Source organism: Hibiscus syriacus, unplaced genomic scaffold (assembly GCF_006381635.1).
Source record: "Hibiscus syriacus cultivar Baekdansim isolate YM2019G1 unplaced genomic scaffold, ASM638163v2 tig00000340_pilon, whole genome shotgun sequence".
In the NCBI taxonomy this organism is placed as follows: domain Eukaryota; kingdom Viridiplantae; phylum Streptophyta; class Magnoliopsida; order Malvales; family Malvaceae; genus Hibiscus; species Hibiscus syriacus.
The window spans coordinates 9,186,187-9,204,003 of record NW_024061783.1 but is presented as its reverse complement, the minus strand read 5'-3'; the positions used below and the strand labels follow the sequence as shown (position 1 = coordinate 9,204,003).

The window sequence follows — 17,817 nt, the reverse complement described above, 5'->3', positions numbered from 1 at the left end:
TTCTAAATGAGAATATGAAGACAAAGCATAATAAATTAAGCACACGGATGAAACTAAGAAGTTCTACACTGTAATTGGATCCTACATCTATATATATATATTTCTAGTTGCCTGCATCAGTTTAAACCACAATTTCCAATAACATTAAACAGAGCAAATGTCAAGGGTAGCAAAACTTAAAATCCAATCTGCAGTCATAGACATTCATTCATCAACTAAAAGAGCTACTCTGCTCTACTTCCAACAACAAAGCTATGAATCTTGCCTGCTCCATTTCAACTGGTTGAGTCCAATTTATGGATCTACGTTCAAACTCTAGCCCTCTTGCTACCGCAACTTGGGCACTTATACTGCTTGATATGTTCAGCCTTTGCGGGTGTAATTTTCACGCATTTCCCATGGAACCATCTCTCACAGATATCACAGCAAATCCAGAACTCATCAGTTCCATAGCTATCGCCACATGCACCGCAAGTGGCACCCTGTTCATCATCCTCTTCATCTTCTTCCCCACTCTCATCCTCGCCCTTGGATGGGGGAGAGATCTTCACCATCTTACTCTGAGGTTCAGACTGGCGAGACTGCAAGCAGCAAGTAATCAATGTGACATCAAATAAGAGAGACACATATAAAAGGAATCCAGACAGAAAACAATCAAAACCACCTTAGCGCTTGATTTACTTTTGCCGCTGCCATTGTGATTGGCAGATTGATCTTTCGGTTGCTTGACATTTCCTGTGACAACTTCAAATATGGTTGGAAGGTCATTTATCATCTGGAAGAGTCTTTTCCTGCAAAATAAGACAAAAATAAGAAACCCTATTAGCCATATCTAATTCAGATTACACCGCATAAGGTAATATGAGGAGCTATTGTTTGATATTATGGAAATATCATTTAAGAGATAGTAGGTGAACAGTTATTACTCTATATCCCCAGTAAACAGGGTCTTTCCTTTTCTCACACAACAGCCTTTGTCCCTTACTGTTTTATCTTTCATTATGCTTCCTCACTGTTACCACCAGACCACTTCAAGTATGGAACTGCAGACTCATTATGCTTCTTTAAAATTCAAAACCTCTGACTCGACAAATCCATGTGTAAATAACCATCCTAAAGCAAGTTCTGTCCTACTAATCATTATCACTCAATTCAGTTTGTCTGTTTGTTTTTCAACTCTTGCCATTTGTCCCTTGTTTTCAATTGGTTTTGCATTTGTTTTTTGTTTGCCTTTCACTTCTCTACTACAAAAAGAAAAAAGGCAACCACCAGCCAGAGTTGTGAAGGACGCCAGGTGCACTCAAGGAGCCAAGACCTCCATATAACCCGAGGCACAAGGTGCAAAAAAGAGTGCTCGCTGAGAAAAATGAGGCGCACATCTATAGATAACTATATATATGTAAAATTCATATGGGAAATAACGGAGTATATGTAAATAAGAAATAAATCTCACATTACAAATAGACTTCATTCGTTCATTAGTAAAACAACATAGTATTAATGGCTAAAAAATATAAAACAACACATTTTAAACCATAAGAAATTACTAGAACAAATACTGGCTAAATAGTTGGGTGGAATCCACGGGGGAGCATCTTTTTGAATCGTCTTTTTCTGCTTTTGCCACATTTTCTTTTATCTCTTTTTTCATTTCCCCCCAACTCACTACTCAAAATCTGATTCATTTTCTTTCCTTCTCTTTATCCTCTAAAAATATTATACTTTATTTTTGGCCTGGGAAAGCTAAAATCGGCTTCTTTTTTTCAAGTTTTCAACTTTATTTTTCTGGGCTGATGACCTCATTGAAGCATTTTTCTTATCTTCTCTTTTTCACGCACAACAAAGAGGTCGGCTTCAATGAAGCCATCTTTTTCTCGCCTTGCTTTGAAGCCTAAAGCACACTAAAGTACCAAGAGGCAAGCGCCCCTTTAAACCCACCCAGCCTGAGCATGTCTGAACTGTAACTCTCATTTTTCATGGTGCCTGGGCAGGCCTAAGCACACCTTGACAACACTGGCACCAACCAAATTGACATACCTAAACAATGTATATTCATGTGCCTATGTGCTTTTACTGAGCAATAGTCGAGGGCATCAAGCCTTCACATAGAGCTATGATTGACCTTAGCTTAGCTATATTTGAAAATACACATGCAAGTAAGCAATTTCTCTTTAATAGGAAAACAATAATGTGCAAGCATTACAATAGACTTTAGTTAGAATTACATGTTAGCAGTGTTTTCAAGGACACAAAATGCACTCTAGGTGTAGAATCCATATATTTCCGAGGTGAAGGGCAAAAGGAAGTGCCCGCTAGAGAGAAGGAACAATGTGTACAAGTATGTAGTTTTCTTATTTCTGTGTGTATATATAGAGAATAAGCTTAAAATTTATGATTGATAAACTCTAATGAGTCGTCCAATTTATCCTATAAAACAAGGGTTTTTCTTTTTTCGTTGGCAGAAAATAAGCTGTGTAAACTGAGATTCAATGAGCGATATTTGGCAAACATACCTCTCATTCTTGCCAAACCCAAATCGTGCACCAAAATAGAAAGCAACAGCAAGCAGCCACGAATCACTGTGAACAGCAACCAATGATAGCCAATCCTTTTCCTGCATTCCATCTCTAGCAAAGTTTATGCCCAATGCAGGTTCTGGAAGCTCAGGAGGCACCTCCTCAACAGGTAAGTTAACTTCCCATGTCTCATTTGGAAGTCCATATAGGCATAAGTTCTCTTTCTCTGAAAATAAATTTAACTCATTCAGGAGGAAAATGTAAACCCAGAATTCTAAAGATATAAGCTAGCTGAAATGAACTATAACAAACATATAAGACATTATCAAGTCCCAACTCATAAAGAATGAATCATGATAGAAATATTTGATGATAAACTCAAAATTTGCTAGTAAAACATAAATAAAATCTGGTAGAGAAATAAATATTCAGTTTAATCAATAACTATTAGCACCACATTCCAATTGTGATTTGTTAAATAGAATCAGAACCCAAACTGCTCCCCGAAACTGAAATTTAAGAAGGTATAATTACATCTGAGATATCATGTGTAATCAAGGAGAGTACAAAAAAAAACAGCATATTCAATTCAAAGAGTAATCTTCAACTGTAAATTAAGAGAATGAAACATTACATTCCCACTCCAAGTTGATTGAAAGCAAATCTAAAGCCATGATGGACGAACCCATAATGAAGACATGGTATTACTTATCTGAAAAGCAAATCTGAAGCCTTGATGGACGCAATCATAATGAAGACATGATAAGAAGTTCTGAGAGTGAGATTAAAAAGGACAAGAAACTCAAAGACACCAGCGCACTCAACGCTTCCGCGCCTTTAACTACCAGAATGATGAAATATAGAGAAAAAAGAGAAAGAAAAAGTAAACTTACCAGGATCACACTGTTGGTAGAACTTCTCAACATCTGCCATAAGAAAACCCAAATAAATAAATTGAATTTCTTCGTAATTCCCAAAACCAAACTAAAAAAATATTAAAGGAAAAAAATAAAGGAAATCGAACCAGTGGTGAGAGCCTTAATCAAGCCAGAGCGTCTGCCATTGAAGTCATTGAAGACCTCTTCCACCGTTCTGGGTATTGGGTGTGGTATACCTTCCATTCGCTTCTCAATTTCTCTTCACAAGTAAAACTATACGAAGGTAGCACGTTGAGGAGATGCAAAATATAAGGGTTCTTTAAAGAAAAAGAAGAAGAATTAGAGAACAGCAAATCGGAATTAAAGCAAAATCTGAATTAAGGTTTCGTGTAGGGTTTGGGGAGGGGGGGAAATTGGGGATTTTCTTTAATTGGTAATGTTATACATATACTTTGTGAAAGAGGGGAGGATACGGATAACGAAAAGCAAAAGCCAGTGTTAGAACATTGAGAAGGGGTTTATTAAATTAGTTTTTCAGTTTAGTTCTCTTAAAACAAACCCCTAAAGCCGTTCATCTATTTTTTTATATATTTTATTTTATTTTTAGTTTTTTCTATCAAATCTTTGTTTTTTTAGTTTTTAGTAACTCTGTTTATGATATATTTTTTTTATATCTTTATGATATATTTTCTCTGTTTTAAGTATATTTTTAGTTATTTGGTCATTGTTTTTATTTATTTTTGTTCTCATGGTTGGATTTAGGGATAAGCATGGGACCTGAATCTGATAGATTCCGACCTGACCCGACCCAATCGAGTAGAGCTTTTTTAAAAAATTCGGGTTCGGGTCAGATCGAGTTCGAGTTTAGAATAAAAAAACTTTATCTGACCCGACTTAAAAAATAATATAATTACACCTAATATATTTATGGATAATTGAAATAATACCCATATATATATATATTTAATTAAGTCCCTGTTTTATTGAATAAAATTAATATTTTTATATTATTTCGGGTCTGAGTTGGGTTTTATTTCAAAAGTTGAGTTAGGTTTCGGGTCAGGTGAAATCAACCTAAACTAGGGTTGGGTCGGGTTTTAGGTGGAAGGTATAAAATTTTCGGGTGAGGTCGAGTTGATCAAGATGACACTTATCAGGTCGGGTAGAGTGAAATCACCCTAGTTGGATTTGACATCGTCACGACTGATAAAGATGACACTTATTTGTTATCATGTTGATGTTCGCTACTTTGGACCTTAATATTGTATTTGGATTCACGACTTGTGTTCATGGATAGTTTTCTCACATCGCTCGATTTTGATTTACAATTTGTCAGTGATCTTTCAGTAATTTGATCTTATTTTGTGGTTCATTTATCAATATAGTTAGATCTATTTGTGTCTATCTTTTATTTAAGTTTTTTTTTTGTTTTGTTATGTTTTTAACATTTTCCTTGTATGGTCCTTGTATGATCTTAAGTGGCTAGTTTTGTGTCAATGGTTATAGGAAAATGTTCTAAATATATGTTTAGTTTATGCTTAGGATTATAAACCTTTATTGCAATTTCAAATATTTTCTCTTTTTAATGAAACTACCGATTTCTATAAAAAATGATTAAACTAGTTTTCTTCCACTTATTTTATTATTTAATAATTATTTTTGGATGATTTGTTAAACTTGGATATTATGTTTAATAGAATTCATGTTTATTTAGCCTTGGTTTAGTGATTGGATTGCTGTTGCTAGAACTTTATTTTTTGGCTTGTTGTAGAGATATAAATTGTCCAATAATATTTTGAGAGACGAATTATATCATGAGTAACATCAGTATCTGTGAGAACAACATTTAACATAAATAGATTTGTGTTTACTGATTGTCGTAGCATCTTTAGTAAGCTTGTTTAATTTCTTATATAGAGATATAAATGTTCTTTATAAGTTGTTGGTGAATACTTCGAAAGAAGAATAACTTGTTAGGGTAATGCTTGACACATTGATCTTGTTGCTACAACATCGTTAATTATATGTGAATGTTTGACATTTCATGATCTTTTGCCTAATCAGTCCATTGCTTCATTCACACGTGTGTTGCAATCCTTTTTGTCTTTATCTTGTTTTCAATTGCATTGTCACAATATTTCTCATTACATCAGTTTACACAATTTTATGTTTTATTGTACAACAATTCCATTAGTAATCACTAGTCTCTATGAGATACAATACTCAATGCATTAATGTTGACGAAAACGGGTAAAGAAAACGAAAGAACACGAGAATTTTACGAGGTTCGGCAATGTGCTTACGTCCTCGGTGCCTAGGCGGCGCTAGAAGTTTTATTCAATGATTTTTTAGGTCTAGGTTACATCTCTATTTATAATAGAAAACCCTGGTACATAATTACAAAATCAACCCTGTACCGTACCGCGGGGGCTGCGCCCCCACACCCCCAACCCACATAATTCGTAACCCCACAACGAGACTTTTTATGAGCCATACATAACAAATCTCCACCTTGGCGAATATCATGCCCCTTGGAAACTTCAATGTGGGTTGGGTTACCTTGCTTCTTTAACAACTCGAAACATTCAACAAGTCCAAGCAATGCTTGAACTTGTCTGTCGTAACTGGCTTGGTGAACATATCAGCGGCATTCTCATCAGTATGTACCTTCTGAAACAAAACCTCTCCAGATGCAACCAACTCTCTGATCTTGTGGAACCTTACATCAATATGTTTAGTTCTAGCACGATACACCTGATTCTTAGCCAAGTGAATAGCACTTTGATTATCACAAAGCAACTGAACTCCACCTTGTTGAACACCCAACTCCTTCACTAAACCAGTAAGCCATAAAGCTTCTTTTGCAGCTTCAGCCGCTGCCATGTATTCAGCTTCAGTTGTAGATAGTGCCACGACAGATTGAACAGTAGACTTCCAGCAAATAGGCCCTCCACCAAGAGTAACACATACCCTGTCGTAGATCTTCTATTATCCAAGTCACCTGCATAATCTGAATCCACATATCCTACAACCAAAGGGTTATCCCGCTGACTCCCAAAAACAATTCCATGTCCCACAGTACCCTTTAAGTACCGAAAGATCCACTTGACTGCTTCCCAATGTTGCTTACCAGGTTTAGACATGTACTTACAAACTTGACTAACAGCATGAGCTAAATCAGGACGAGTACATACCATCGCATACATCAAGCAGCCAACAGCATTAGAATACGGAACCTTGCCATATCTTCAGCTTCCTTATCTGTCTTGGGGCACTGTTCTGATGAGAGCTTAAAGTGATTCGCCAATGGAGTGCTAACTGGTTTTGCGCTGCTCATCGCAAACCTTTCTAGCATTTTCTCAACATAACCCCGTTGAGATAGCCGCAGTTTCCTTGAGTCTCTGTCCCTGCAAATTTCCATTCCAAGAATTTTCTTTGCAACACCTAAATCTTTCATATCAAATTCCTGACTCAATAAAGTTTTCAAACCGATAACATCATCCATGTTCTTCGCAGCAATCAACATATCATCAACATACAGTAATAGAAAAATAAAAGAACCATCATCAAGGCTCTTAACATAGACACAACAATCATACTCACATCGTTGTAGCCAATCTTGATCATATAGGAGTCAAACCGTTTATACCACTGTCTCGGAGACTGTTTTAACCCGTACAAAGATTTCTTCAATCTGCAAACTAAATGCTCGTTTCCAGGTTGAGTGAAACCTTCAGGTTGTCGCATGTAGATCTGCTCCTCTAAATCACCATGCAAAAAAGCAGTTTTAACATCCATCTGCTCTAAATGCAATCCCAACTAGCCACCAATGCAAGTACTGCTCGGATTGAAGTGTGCCTGACCACAGGAGAAAAGATTTCATCATAATCAACTCCTTTCTGCTGTGAAAAACCCTTCGCTACCAAACGAGCCTTGAACTTCTCCCCCTCTTTTTCTGTTACTGATGGTTTCTTCTTATACACCCATTTGCAACCAATCGGCTTCTTACCCTCAGGAAGGGGAACTAACTCCCATGTGCGATTGTGATTCAAAGACTCCATCTCCTCAACCATGGCTGCCATCCACTTGTCGTTTTCCTGACTAGTAACGGCATCATGAAAAGTAACTGGATCATCACTGCTAACAGTAAGTGCAAAAGATACCAAGTCTTCAAAACCCAATCTGTTCGGAGGCTTTATATTCGTCCGTCTCACCCTGTCTCTGGCGAGACTATAATCCTGCAAATCATCCGTAGTGGAACCACCAGAAGTCGGTTGAGAAGTTTCTGGTTTCTCAACTGGAAACTGCTCGAAATCTACCACTGTCGTGTCTTGCTTCTGCTGCAACATAGACTGTTCATCAAAAACGACATCTCTACTAATCACAACTTTCTTCGCAACTGGATCCCAGAACTTGAATCCTTTGACACCTTTCTTGTAACCCAGAAAAATGCACTCCTTCGATTTTGCATCAAGTTTGGATCTCTCATCAGCAGGTACATGCACATAAGCAGACAACCAAAATCCGTAAGTTATCAAAACTAACATCATGACCAGTCCATACCTCTTCTGCAACTTTCCCAGCCAGCGATGCCCTTGGCGATCTGTTGATAAGGTAACACGCCATGTTAACAGCCTCAGCCCAGAAGTGTTTGGGAAGCCCCGCATTCAACCGCAAACATCTGGCTCTTTCATTCAACGACCTGTTCATTCGTTCCGCAACACCATTCTGTTGTGGTGTCTTGCGCACTGTAAAATGCCTCTGAATCCCATGCTCCTTACAGAATTGTAGGAACTGTGAATCTGTGTACTCCGTACCATTATCAGACCGCAAACACTTGATTTTTCGTCCTGTTTGGTTTTCTACCTCAGCTTTCCACAACTTGAACTTCTCAAAAACTTCAGATTTCTGTTTCAAAAAATACACCCAAACTTTCCGTGAAAAATCATCAATAAAGTAACATAGTACCTAGATCCACCCAAAGACGATGTCGTGGAAGGCCCCCATACATCAAAATGCACATAATCAAGATCCCTTGAGTTGTGTGCTTCGCAGTCTTGAAACGGACTTTAGTCTGTTACCAAGAACACAATACTTGCAAAATCGAGCTTACAGCTTTTGACACCATGCAACAAGTTTCTCTTGTGTAATTCTGCCATACCACGTTCACTAAGATGAGCAAGGCGCATATGCCACAATTTTGTCGTATCATCACAGGACTCACATCACAGGACTCCAACAGAGTGGTACTCCCTAACTGCAACGGTACTCCCTAACAATCTGTAGATATTCCCTGCAGTCATCTTGCCTTTCATCACAGTCAATGCTCCTTTAACAATCCGAATGGTTTCCCTATCCTCGTCAGCCTTAGGGATAAAACCATTCTTGTGCAAAGTGCCAAGGAAATCAAATTCTTCTTCAAGTCTGGGATATGTCGAACACCACTCAACGTCCGAACGGAGCCATCGTGCATCTTAATTCTGACATCACCAATACCAACAATATTGCAACATCGATCATCACCCAAATAAACCGAACCAGAATTAACCGGCCTGTATGTCGAAAACCATTCCCTATTGGCGTGATGTGATAAGAACATCCAGAATCAAGAATCCAAGCATCCGTCAATTGTGTCGTTGAAATAGAAAGCATATCACCCTCACTGCAATCAGAAGTATCATCCTCGACCACGTTCACAGACTTGGATGAGCCATCACGCTTCTCATCGGTCTGCTTTTTCAACTTCGGACAGTCTCGCTTCATATGTCCCGCCTCCTTGCACTTGTAACAGTGAATCGTCTTCTTATCCCTGGATTTGGATCTGGAATTCCACTTCCCGGACCCTTGACTAAGCTATCGGCTTGAGAGCTTTCCCCTGCATTCTGTTTCCGCTGGTTGTGAGCCAACAGGCTGCAGTAATCTCCTCAACATTGATAGTCTCTTTCCCATATGTAAGAGTAGTCACCATGTGTTCGTAAGAGGAAGGCAACGAACACAACATAATCATCGCTCTGTCTTCATCCTCAATTTTCACATCAAGCCGAGCCAGATCAGAAACGATTTGATTGAAGACATTCACGTGTTGCGCCAAATCGTGATCGTCCTGCATCTTCAGCCATACAAGATCAGAAACGATTTGATTGAAGACATTTTGTCGTTAAGGATTGCCGCTCGCTGCTGCAATTCTTCCCAATCTTCCTCATCCATCGACGCCGGCTTTGTAGGTCGCAAAGCCTTCAAGATCCCTTGCTGCGCCAATAGATCCTTCACCCTCGTTTGCCATTTTTACGAGGTTCGGCAATGTGCTTACGTCCTCGGTGCCTAGGCGGCGCTAGAAGTTTTATTCAATGATTTTTTAGGTCTAGGTTACATCTCTATTTATAATAGAAAACCCTGGTACATAATTACAAAATCAACCCTGTACCGTACCGCGGGGGCTGCGCCCCCACACCCCCAACCCACATAATTCGTAACCCCACAACGAGACTTTTTATGAGCCATACATAACAATTAATTTACATACACTTTATTACTTGATACAATAATGTATGCTTGAACTGAATATTGTTACAATATTCAAAGAATCACACCTCATCTGCCATACTTACGACCAACATATTACTTTCCCTTAAAGCAACTCCCACAAAGGTAGAATCAAGTTTCTCTTTCGCTAACCGAAAATACTCAATGGCTCATATCATAAAATTAGTAGCCTCATTGAATACCTTCATCCAAGGGTCGTGCCCTTTTCACTTCTTCCTCGATGGACTTCTTTTCGTCTCCCAACCCGATAAGATCATCCAATTTCCTTTTCTAACAACAAGACTTAAATTTGACAACTCTATCATGCATCCTAAGTTTTAAACATGGTGAAACTAGAATAGGGTTAACATAAAAAATATCAATATCCCTATAAATCCTTGTGAATAGTCTAATATGACCACCCGATCCTACACTCACTTGTCCTTGAATTATCCCTTCCCCTAGAAGTATTAGTACCATACTTTCCAACTTCACTATAATCAAAATCGGCCAAGTCCTCTGACCTTTGATTGATATCATATTTTGACAAATTATCATCATCAGGACCAAAACCCTTGGCAAAACCCAAGGTGACCGACTGTTCAACCAAAGCCTCAAAGGACATCGACAGAAGATGAGTATTGTATCCACGTCTTCAACTTTCATACCTAATAAAAGTCACGGTAACTTATTCATTCTTTCGTAAGGCCACACATCTCTACAATCTCTAACACCAAGAGGACACCCCACACCATACACCTCACTTCCAATCATAAACTCGTCCATTTACCGAGTATTCTCTATCGGAGGGGATATTAAAACCTTTGAGCAACTTTCGAGCCACCCTAATAAATTATGAATGATCCAAGTCCAGCCCTCGTTTGTTGGTCCAACCAACGATACATCCCCAATGATCAAAACAATGTGTCATTCCATCACGCTAAACACAAGACGTCATGCAGTTAAACCTCCAAGTCATTCAAACTCCAAGTCATTCAAGAAGCAATAAATGCAATATTTCACCAACATAAACTCCTTATAACACTTTAACAGCTAGGTCTCGGGTCAATCCACTTTATGAAATACCTTCAACTAAAGGAGAAAAAATGGTGTACCCCCGCCAGAGGTTTTCTTTATATCCTTTCCGGGCCTCATAGCCTCCGGAGGACCTAGAAGCATCTTCGAATCTCCGACACCTATGGAACTTCGGAAAACATAGAGATAACATCTATGGAAGAAGGATATCGAATATCTAACATCTTTTTGGAAGTCGTGACCTATTGACATGACCTATCAAAACTAAATTCACTGCCAGATGATCATATCTATCTAGCTTGCTAGTCTACAGGTAGTCGTGATGACCCTACGACTCACACCCGCACTAAAGGTCACTATAAAACTTCTTGATCAAGATTGAGAGAATGGATTAAACCACTTTACACTTACTCCCCTTTATTCTGCCTCCCTATAGAGATAAAACACTTTAACACTTGCCAACGAAATCCAATGACTGCTGCTATCTGCCAAACCAAAAAGGGTGAACCGTTTACAACCGCCGCAACTCATTTGGTCTCATCGACACTATTATATGTTTAGAAACAATATGCCACGCCAAATAGTGAATATCTAAAAATAAAAAGACTAAATCAATTAAAAACACATAGTATGAAGACCTTGTTTAGAATTTAACCTAAAATGTAAAAAGGAGAGAGAGAGAGAGAGAGAGAGAGAGAGAGAGAGAGAGAGAGAGAGAGAGAGAGAGAGAGAGAGAGAGAGAGAGAGAGAGAGAGAGAGAGAGAGAAGAGAGAGAGAGAGAGAGATAAAATAACGTACTTTCCGGAAAGAATTTTTCAGACATGGCTATAAATGGAACAACAGTTGAAGTTCCCTAACATATAGTGTACAAAACGGATCAGAATTCAAAGGTTGGCCTTAGATCTCTACACTCTTCCTTCAGGTTTGAATATAGAATTCTTTACTCGAATTCACCAGCATTTCATTAGTTATTTTGTAATGAGAGAAGAGAGAGAGAGAGAGAGAGAGAGAGAGAGAGAGAGAGAGAGAGAGAGAGAGAGAGAGAGAGCATAAAATATACGTAGCTTTCCGGAAAGAATTTTTCAGACATGGCTATAAATGGAACAACAGTTGAAGTTCCCTAACATATAGTGTACAAAACGGATCAGAATTCAAAGGTTGGCCTTAGATCTCTCCTACACTATCTTCCTTCAGGTTTGAATATAGAATTCTTTACTCGAATTCACCAGCATTTCATTAGTTATTTTGTAATTAACAAAGCAATTCCTTGATAATTTCTTCTTCTACTTTTTGTGCACTTCACATCAACAAACGTACCTTTGATCATTCCCTTCCAAGAAAGAAACAAAACTAAAGGGTCCTTGGAAATCCAAAGAAAGAATAAACCCATGCCTTGGTCTGCATCCATTGCTGCTAAAGCCTCTCCTCTCTCGATTGTTTAACCAGAATTTTCATGTTGTATCGATGGTAATGGGCACGAACATGCATGTGCGCACACCGAACATATCGTTATTTCTTCTGCTTCTGTCTTTATTACAATTGCTCTTCTTCTCAGCCGGTGACCATACAGATATGGAGAACCTTTTGATATTCAAGGATTCGTTAGCAAACCCTGCAAATCTCAGAAACTGGAATGCTTCCATTCGACCATGCAACGGGAATGAAGCAAATTGGATGGGAGTGATCTGCGTTGGAAACAAAATATGGGGTCTGCAACTTGAAAACATGGGCCTAGGAGGGATGGTGAATCTTGAAATCCTTGATGAAATGCCTACACTGCGCATTATAAGCCTGGTGAACAACAATTTTGAGGGTAGAATCCCTGAAATGAAGAAATTAGGTGAGTTGAAAGCTTTGTATTTGTCAAACAATCACTTTGCTGGGGACATTCCTGATAATGCATTCCAAGGTACCAGATCCTTGAAGAACCTGTTTCTGGCGAATAATGGTCTCACCGGTAAAATTCCGTTGTCGCTGGCGACATTGCCGAAGCTTTTAATCCTGAAACTGGAGGGGAACCAGTTTGTTGGTCGGATACCTGATTTTAAGCAGAAAGTGAAGGTGGCCAACTTTGCTAACAATGAGTTAGAAGGTCCTATCCCTGCAAGTTTAAGCAGCATGAGTGCAAGCATATTTACAGGTAGCTGTTGCATTCATCCATTTATAGATTAAAATGCTTGTGTTCATCTTCCTTCCCATTAATTGCAATTGTGTTTGAATGTTTTCTGTTGAGGTTGAGACAAAATTATAAGTTTCTTGGGAGGGTAAAGATAAAATATTTTATGTTATAAAGATTAAATTAAATTATTAATTTTTGAGAAACATCTATTTTATGTACTTAAATATTACTTAAGAGTTCATTTCAGAAAAATGTATTAGTTACTATTAGATAATGATATATTCATTTTATTGTTATATATATTTATTATTTAAGATTTTATCTTGATTTTGTTTTTAAACTAAGATTTAAAATAAATTTTAAATCACCCATATTTAAAATTTAGTGTTTATAGTTTAAGTATTCAATTTTTATATTAATTTGAGTTAAATTTAATTTGATGTTTATAGTTTTTTAATAGTTTGAGGGTGATTATAAGATATTATATGTTTAAGATATTCTTAATCATTGACAACTTATACATCTTGCATGCATATATAACTGTTAGAATCTAAGATTTAGGAAAAACAATATGTCCTTTGAACACACAGACCATTTGATGAGTTCTGTAGATGTTATTGGTTAAAAAACATAATGAAAATTTATTAATATCAACGTACGATTTTACAAACACGGCAAATAATGAAATGCCAAATGTATTGATGAGCATAATGGTGTCGGGTTTTCATGTTTTAAGCCTTTGTTAGTTGAAAAGAATATATATATATATATATATATGTGTGTGCGTGTGTGTGTTATTACAGGCAACAAAAACTTGTGTGGACCACCTCTGGAGATCAAATGCCCTGTGACCAGTCCTCCACCACCAACCCCACCACCGACCGCCGCCTCAGCTAGCCGCCCTAGCCCCCAAGTTTCACCCATATACAAAAGGACAACATCAGCTCTTGAAATTGCATTGATCTTGTTATCTATACTGTTACTATTGGCACTCATTGCAGCAATCATTTTCATTCTGTGCAAAAGGAAACAAAAACGTGGAGTCTCAAAGGAATGGGATGGTGATGACTCCTACAAGTTGTCAGCTTCCAGTGTCGACCAAGACAAGAGCAAGTTTTCCGAGTGTGGAAGCATGGTGAAGAGGAACGTCGACTACGGGAAATTAGTTTTCTTGAAGGGCGAAGCCGACAGGTATGATCTGCATGATCTGTTGAAAGCCTCGGCTGAGGTTCTTGGGAGTGGGAATTTTGGAGCTTCATACAAGGCAGTCATAATGAGTGGAGAAGCTGTGGTGGTGAAGAGGTATAAACAAATGAACAATGTGGGGAGGGAAGATTTTCATGAGCACATGAGAAGGTTAGGAAGGTTGAACCATGAAAACCTGCTACCACTTGAGGCTTATTACTATAGGAGAGAAGAAAAGTTATTGGTTTGCCATTTCATGGAGGATGGCAGCTTGGCCAGTCATCTTCATGGTAAGTTTTTGGTAGCCTATTGTCATGTTTATGAGCAATTTTGATTATTATTACACCTTCATACTTCCTCCACTGACAACTTTTTCAAATATCGAAATTTCTGGGATAAGAGGAGGCCTTCGAAGGGTCCCCCTTCGCCAATCACAGAGTCAGAGATTTCATACTCTCCAACTGTTTTTAACATTACTCTTGATATGATTCCTGATAGGCCCATTTGATCTATTAAAATGAAATTTATTATCAAACAATTATATTCATTCAACTTGTGAGCGAGCCTACTAATAACAGTCATGACTCTAAGTCTTACACTGACACTAACACTAAGAATCTCTATAAAACTCTCACGCCATATTAAAAGGAGCTTCCTTCTTATTCATCTTCTTAAACCCTATTTCTCCTAGATATTAGAAAAAATCAGATGACATTGATCGTCTATAAAACCATCATTGATCACCGACTGCGACTCTCTACTCAAATCATAAGAGCCTTTATAAAACTCTCACACCATATTAAAAGGGGCTTCCTTCTTGTTCATTTTATTAAACCCTATTTCTCTTAGATATTGGAAAAATAAGACGATGCTGATCATTTATAAAACCATAGAGTTAGAGATTTTATATTCTCCAACCAGTCATATATTTTTTACATAAATTTTGATATGACTATTGACAAACCTATTTGATCTATCAGAACGAAATTTATTGTCAGACAATCATATTCATTCAACTAGCGAGTCTATTAATAATAATTATGACTCTAAGTTTGACATTGAATCTAACACTAAGAGTCCCTGTAAAAAAACACACGCCAGACTAAAAGGGACTTCTTTCTTGTTCATCTTCTTAAACCCCATTTCTCCTAGATATTGAAAAAATCAAACGACGTTTATCGTCTTTAAAACGACGTTTATCAATAACCATACCAAAATGTTACCATAAACAGTTATATATTTATCTCGCAAAAAAAATTTACTAGCATTGGTTATATATGAAATTTTGAATTTTAGATATAGTCCCAAAAAAGTTTGTAATTATCTACACTTGTATTGTGTAGGCAACCATTCATCAGATAAACCTAGTCTTGATTGGCGAACTCGATTGAAGATCGTAAAGGGTATTGCCAGAGGTTTAGCTTATCTCTACAACGAACTTCCCAGCCTAGTCGTGCCGCATGGTCATTTGAAATCTTCCAATGTGCTTCTAAACGAGAATTTCGAGGCTTTGTTGTGCGACTACGCTTTAAGACCAGTGATGAACCAGGAACAAGCCCACATGCACATGACTGCTTACAAATCACCGGAGCATGCCATCAATGGTCGCATCAACAGGAAAACCGACGTGTGGTGCCTAGGAATACTGATACTAGAGATCTTAACAGGTAAGTTCCCAGAGAACTATCTAACACCAAGTTATGACAGCTATACCAATCTAGCCACATGGGTGAATGAGATGGTGAAGCAGAAGAGAACCAGTGAACTGTTTGACATGGAGATGTTGGGGACTAAGAACAGCAAGGGACAAATGATAAATCTTTTGAAGATCGGGTTAAGTTGCTGTGAAGATGATCCTGAGACAAGACCGGAGTTGAAGGAAGTAGTACGAGACATTGAAGAGTTGAAAGATAGGGATGAGCGTGATTTCTCGTCAACATTAGGTGAAGTAAATGCAGTGATCTCTGGTAGAAAGGCGAGGGGTGAATCATTTTCATCCTTTAATCTTTGAGCATTTCTATGTACTGTGGCTTTAGTTGATAGTAATTTATCTTGATCTCTCTCAGTTAGTTTCCAAATTACATGCTAAATAGATGTATGGATTACATACCAGGAAAGCTGTTGATGTAATATTGGGATCTTGATTTTAATAATATAGATCGCTTCCAAGCAGAAGAAAAGTCCATCTAATTGTTAAATTAGGGTTTTTAATCAGGTTTCTTAGTCCAGACGAGTGGCGGATCCATGAATAATTTTTAGGGTGGGCAAGTGTATAGTAATAATAAAAAGAGAAAATAATTTCAGTGACCAAAAATGCCTTATAATATACGATTTAACCAATTTTTTTTGGATTTGTCAAAATGACCAACTAAATCGCGTTGCGAATTATCGATCGCATTGCGATTTAGTTGGTCATTTTGGCAAATCCAAAAAAAGTTGGTTAAAATCGTAAGGCATTTTTTGTCAATGAAGTTATTTTCTCTAATAAAAATGTTTCGTATGAGATAGATACAAATAAAATTTCGAGGTGAAACCCTTATTAAAATAAACTACTAATATAAAGAAATTTCTTTTGACCACCTTTGCACCGGATAAAATAGAGAAAACAACAAATTTCTTCGGTTTTTCTTGGAGGTAAAATAAAGACTCACTTATGAGGTGACATTCTCAACTCAATTAGTATATAGTTTTTTATTTATTTATTGACGAATTCAAAAAAATTAAATTACAATATTATTTTTAAAAAAATAATACATAATACTTTTTAAAAATCATGTTAATTTTATTATTGAATAAATTTTATAAAAAAATAAATATCATCTAACACCTTTTACATCAATATAGTTTCCCTCGTGCTCTTATTCTATTTGTTTTCCTCTTGAAAAAGAAAAAAAAAGTTGTTTCCAATAAAATGTATTTCTCATTTTTTTATTAATCTGTGATAAGTACAAGATAGTCTCTGTTCAAAGATAATTCTCTCAACCTCTCGACATTGAACGCTCACACTCTTAGCATCTATGATGCTCGAATTTGAGTCCTCAAAGAATAACAACAATTCTTTTATCATAGAGGCTATTTGGTTCGTGCATGTATTTCTCATTCTTAATTTCGATGCATTTCTTCTTTATTAATCTTTTAAATTCTGTTCATTTTTCTATCTATTCTACAATAGGCATACGCATACTTGGATCTATTTGACATCCATGCCCTAGGAAATGAGAAGACAATGTTGTAACGTCCCAAAAATTGGTTATATGATTCAGCCAATTTCTTGATCAACATTCAACAAGGAAATGGGGTGAGCTCATTGCTCTAGAGGAGAGGACTGTAAACCCCAGTTCATTTGACAGAGCGTTATTTTTTATCGTTACGGATTGTCAAACTTGAGTGGAAGAGAGTTTTGAGTTGAAAGTGGGGTAATGAGTGTTTTCAGTTTGTATTTCTGAATTCGAACCTTGCTTATCTCCAGATTCCGTTTGAGAAGTTTCATCGTCGATGAAGGGGTTGGAGGCTACTTCCTCACCGGTTGTCAATGAAGCAATGACCAAAGTGTCATCGACTA

At 37.3% G+C, this 17,817-nt stretch overlaps 2 protein-coding genes across 2 annotated transcripts; one reads left to right on the top strand and one right to left on the bottom strand.

The window, feature by feature from the left end:
* Positions 1-74: 74 nt before the first annotated feature.
* LOC120203956 (PHD finger protein ALFIN-LIKE 7-like) lies at positions 75-12,537 on the bottom strand. Its single transcript, XM_039204086.1, has 6 exons — positions 12,533-12,537; positions 3,541-3,653; positions 3,410-3,442; positions 2,514-2,742; positions 665-791; positions 75-581 (listed from the first exon to the last, which is right to left on the bottom strand). The coding sequence occupies exons 2-6, from the start codon at positions 3,635-3,637 to the stop codon at positions 309-311; spliced, it is 759 nt and encodes a 252-aa protein (XP_039060017.1). The 5' UTR covers positions 3,638-3,653; positions 12,533-12,537; the 3' UTR covers positions 75-308.
* Positions 12,293-16,266, top strand: LOC120199630 (pollen receptor-like kinase 4). The gene is made up of 3 exons (XM_039200665.1): positions 12,293-13,091; positions 13,874-14,545; positions 15,599-16,266. Exons 1-3 carry the CDS (start codon positions 12,416-12,418, stop codon positions 16,264-16,266), a joined length of 2,016 nt encoding a protein of 671 aa, XP_039056596.1. The 5' UTR covers positions 12,293-12,415.
* Positions 16,267-17,817: the final 1,551 nt, after the last annotated feature.